The sequence below is a fragment of the Brassica oleracea genome, chromosome C4, assembly GCF_000695525.1.
Source record: "Brassica oleracea var. oleracea cultivar TO1000 chromosome C4, BOL, whole genome shotgun sequence".
Classification (NCBI taxonomy): Eukaryota; Viridiplantae; Streptophyta; class Magnoliopsida; order Brassicales; family Brassicaceae; genus Brassica; species Brassica oleracea.
Window position 1 is genome coordinate 5,014,656 of NC_027751.1, and position 4,857 is coordinate 5,019,512.

The window sequence follows — 4,857 nt, forward strand, 5'->3', positions numbered from 1 at the left end:
GAGCATATGAAGGCACACACAAATCCGGATGAACTGCACCTTCTGGGACAGGCTGAGGTGCAGCCGCTGGAGGAGGAGGTGGAGGCATCTGCGGTGGAAGAGGAGGACTCGAAAAAACTCTCTGAGAAGTCTGAGAGTCTGGAACTGCATCGGAAGACGATGGACCGGAAGAAGATGTACCGGAACCATCGCCAAACAACTGGGCATAAGTAGGTGGTGCTGGTTTCCTTCTAGGAGCCATCTAAAAAAAATTTAAATAAATTTAATCAATTATGACGACATAATTAAAAAATTATTCCGTTACTTAATTAATCACTTAAACTATAGTATTCCGTCATCTAACTAATCACCTAAAATAATTACCTAACTAATCACCTAAACTAATTACCTAACTAATTAACCACCAAACAGTGCAATTTCGCAGAAAATGTCAGGAACACCATCAATTGGATATGATGTCGGTACTCCACCATCATCATATCTTCTAGGAATTCGTTTTCTCGTACGAACAGTTGGAGCAAAGTAGTATGATGTGAAGTTAGATGTTTCGGCTGTCAAACTTCCCGCAACTATTGAACCTTCCACCTTTGCAAGATTTCTTGCTTTCCCCTTCAAATGTTTCATCTGTCGCTCATACGGATACATCCATCCGTTGTGAACAGGTCCACGGAGCAATGCTTCATACGGTAGGTGGACAACTAGATGCTCCATGACGTCAAAAAATGAAGGAGAAAATATCTTCTCCAGATTGCACAATATGATCAGAATGTTATTATGAAGTTGTTCGATGACTTCTTCCTTGAACGTACGTGTGCTAAGATCTCTGAAAAATGCACCGATGGCTGTATATTGCAAAAGTAATCAAATTAATAACATTTCATAACATATATATGTATATATATTATAAAATTATAATTACATGTAAGTGTTTCATGGACATTTGCTTGAAGGAGCTCGGCAAAAGCAAATGGAAGTAGTCGAGCATATTTCCAGGAACATGTACGGCGTAAGAATGACTGGCCACAAAGAATATTGTCTACCAGACATTCCAAATGGACTAAATCCATCGGTGCATAACCCAAGATAGACATTCCGAATATTTGTAGCAAAATCTGCGTGTACCTTGTTGAAATGTTTCCACGCTCTTGCGTCTGATGGATGTGCAACCTCACCATCTCTCTGGACATGTTCCGCATGCCACCTCATCGACGCAGCAGTCCTCTCAGATTGATATAATATTTTCAATCTGTTTGTAATTGGTAGGTACCACATCCTTTGGTACGGTACCCTATTCCTCCCACGGCCTTGCGGTTTGAATCGTGGTTTTTTGCAGAATCGACACTCTTCTAACTTGTCATCTTCTTTCCAGCAGATTATGCAGTTGTCGATGCAAACATCAATCATCTCCGAAGCCAACCAAGACTATAAACCAATTTCTGAATCTCATAATAAGATTCAGCAGACACGTTGTCTTCTGGCAAATACACTTTAAACAAATCCGCCCATGCATCCATGCAATTCTCAGGTAAATTATGATCCGTTTTAATATTCATCATCCTAGCTGCTAGAGACAATTTAGAGAGACCTTCTCTACAACCAGTGTAGATTGGTTGATTTGCAGCATCTAGCATTTCATAAAACCTTTTTGCATCCAAATTAGGTTCTTCTACATTTCCAGTTCCATCAGCTATTGTTGTAGTTGTTTCTAAAAATGCATCACTAATCATATCTTGAACCCTATCATGATCTACCATCTGCTCATGATCTTGATGATAATTATATTCATTATGCAAATGATTCGGTTCTTCACTATGATGACCATCCTCAAAATTATTATGACTACTACTAGCTTCATTTCCCCCATAACCCTCTCCATGTTGATACCAAATGTAGTACTGTGGTGTAAATCCTCTGTTTACAAAAAGCTTCCATACAGTTTCACTATGTGCAAATTTTAAATTCTTGCATTTCCGACAGGGGCAGAACATCTTACCGCTTTCCTGTGTGATCGGTGTACAGCCCGCCTGGTGCATGAATGTCTCTAGCCCGCTCACAAAGATTTCGACGGAAAGGTGACGAACGCATTTCTGAGCGGGCTAGAGACATTCATACACCAGGCGGGCTGTACACCGATCACACAGGAAAGCGGTAAGATGTTCTGCCCCTGTCGGAAATGCAAGAATTCAAAATTTGCACATAGTGAAACTGTATGAAAGCATTTAGTAAACAGAGGATTTACACCACAGTACTACATTTGGTATCAACATGGAGAGGGTTATGGGGGAAATGAAGCTAGTAGTAGTAATAATAATTTTGAGGATGGTCATCATAGTGAAGAACCGAATCATTTGCATAATGAATATAATTATCATCAAGATCATGAGCAGATGGTAGATCATGATAGGGTTCAAGATATGATTAGTGATGCATTTTTAGAAACAACTACAACAATAGCTGATGGAACTGGAAATGTAGAAGAACCTAATTTGGATGCAAAAAGGTTTTAAATTTTACGATGAACATATTTCATCGTAAATTTATATGGCGTTTACGACGAAAGTTGGTCTCCTCGTAACTGCGTTGTAAACACCATGTAAATTTACGACGAAATATTTTCGTCGTAAATCTTCGTCGTTATGGGCACGTTTTCTTGTAGTGAAACTCCTATCATTGACGTCCTCATATAAAACACACACACACATATATATACAAGAGGTCATGGCAATATAGGAGCATGTATGGACAGTATATGTTTGTATTTTGAGTGTGGGCACTGACTATATATTATTTATTTATTTATAAACTAGGTGTTTTTCTGCATCATGTGCAGTAATTTTTTTTTTAAATCTAATGTATATTTAAAAATAAATTTATTAAATATTATATATTTTACTATTTTCTTACTAATATTTAATATATATTTGATATATATTAAATCAATTTGCATAAAACTAATAAAAATTGTATAATTATCAAAAATTTAGCCTAAACAATATTTATAAAATTTGTAGATATATAAGAAACTAATGATTTTACGGTTAGATATTTAATTTATTAAAAAATTGTAGAAATTTTTGAAAGCTTTAGTAATACAAATTGTATAATTATACAAAAATAATAACATTTCGAAATTTGAAATGTTATATATGAATATATTTATTTTATAGATGATGTATGAGCTATTACCATATTTTTAAAAAAATTTACCAAAACGAAATATCAATATTAAATGTAATATATGAATTATTACCATATTCTAATAAATTTCCAAAAATATAAATCAACATTAAATGAAATTATCCATGTCATATTTTTCCGGAAGCCATGTCATCAATTTCAGTAGACATGTCATAGTACAGGGGAATTGTCTATATAAATGTCTATATGTATTCTACATGAGAATTTCCTTTACCATCAATGATGGTATAACTCTTTTGGTAGTGTTTTCTTTTACAGTATGTCTAGGAATGATCTCGTATGAACTGATGATAAATTATGTTATTTATTGTGTATGTTAACACGATCAATGGATTGAGACTAGTATGGAAGGAGCTGGTGAAAACGAACAAGGAATTCTTCGAGACTTACGAGCGGAAGCATACAAAAAATGAGTCAATGTCAGAGGATGAGACAGACAAGATGATCCAGAAGATCATCTCTGATTCACCAGACGACTAAATGTGATACTTCTTCAAAACAACTTCTCCATGATGGTATGTATGTATTTACATTTATATATGTTTTTTTTTTTTTTTTTGTAAAACTACATTTATATATGTTCATCTTTTTGTTTCTTTATCTACGTCAGTACGTACAACAATAATGACATCAAAACTGAGAGTGATGGTGATCCTTTTACAGTACATAAATACTCATCTCTATACAGCCTTTTTAAGTTGTATGTGTGTATTTGCGTATAGCATCTGGACCATCTATTTATTTTTTGTCAGCAGCATCTCGACCATCTAATTCAATATACATCGAGCTATATCGTTAAACAAAATTATGCGTTGCGAGAAGTGACATATAGAGCTTTTTGTCAGATTCTGAATATTAAAGGAAAAAAAGAATATGATGAAAGTGACAGATTTAACCACACAGTACTATGAAGAATATGAAGAACTGGAGACAGGAATGAATAGGTAAAAGAGAAGAAATAACACAATTTATTTCAAAGCGAAGAAATTACACAAAAGGTACGAACAGCCATTCCAAGTTTTTTTTTTTGAGCAACTAATAGATTCCGAGAGAGTCCAAATAAGATGTTCAGATACAAAACTGGGTTTTGGCAATAAAGTGACCTATTAGGATTAGGATAATGATACACTCCTGGTTCTATGAGATTTATGTTTATCTCGGGTTAACTAGTCCTAGTAGGATACATTATGCGATGTAAGATCAAGTTTCTACATAATATTTCATGGTATCAGAACCATTGATCTAGACTATTGATTTTTTTTTACTCAAATTCTTTTCTACTTCTTTGAGACTTGATCATCATGAGTGGCGATTCTCAAACACCCGTAACTTCGGGTTCTTCTGTTACTAACCAAGGTGTTGGATCTAATGCCTCACCGTACTACTTAAACCCGTCAGATAATCCGGGAGCATTGATTACCTCGGTTCTCTTGACTGGAGAAAACTACTCCGAATGGTCTACAGAGTTGAGAAACTCGCTTTAAGCTAAACAGAAAGTAGATTTCATTGATGGAACCATCACTAAACCAGACACAGACCCTGATCGTGCCCGATGGTTAGCCGCAAATTCTATGATTGTCGGGTGGATTAGGACTTCTGTTGATCCTAAAGTTAGGTCTACGGTGACTTTTGTTGCTGATGCTCATAAACTTTGGGAAA

General features: G+C 35.3%; 1 protein-coding gene across 1 annotated transcript in view; it reads left to right on the forward strand.

The window, feature by feature from the left end:
* The window catches only part of LOC106341240, a 6,434-nt gene extending 2,702 nt beyond the window's left edge, over nt 1-3,732 (forward strand). Inside the window, exon 3 of the mRNA XM_013780043.1 lies at nt 3,542-3,732. Coding sequence (XP_013635497.1) covers nt 3,542-3,678 — 137 coding nt within the window. The 3' untranslated portion in view covers nt 3,679-3,732. The remainder of the gene's footprint in view (nt 1-3,541) is intronic.
* Nucleotides 3,733-4,857: the final 1,125 nt, after the last annotated feature.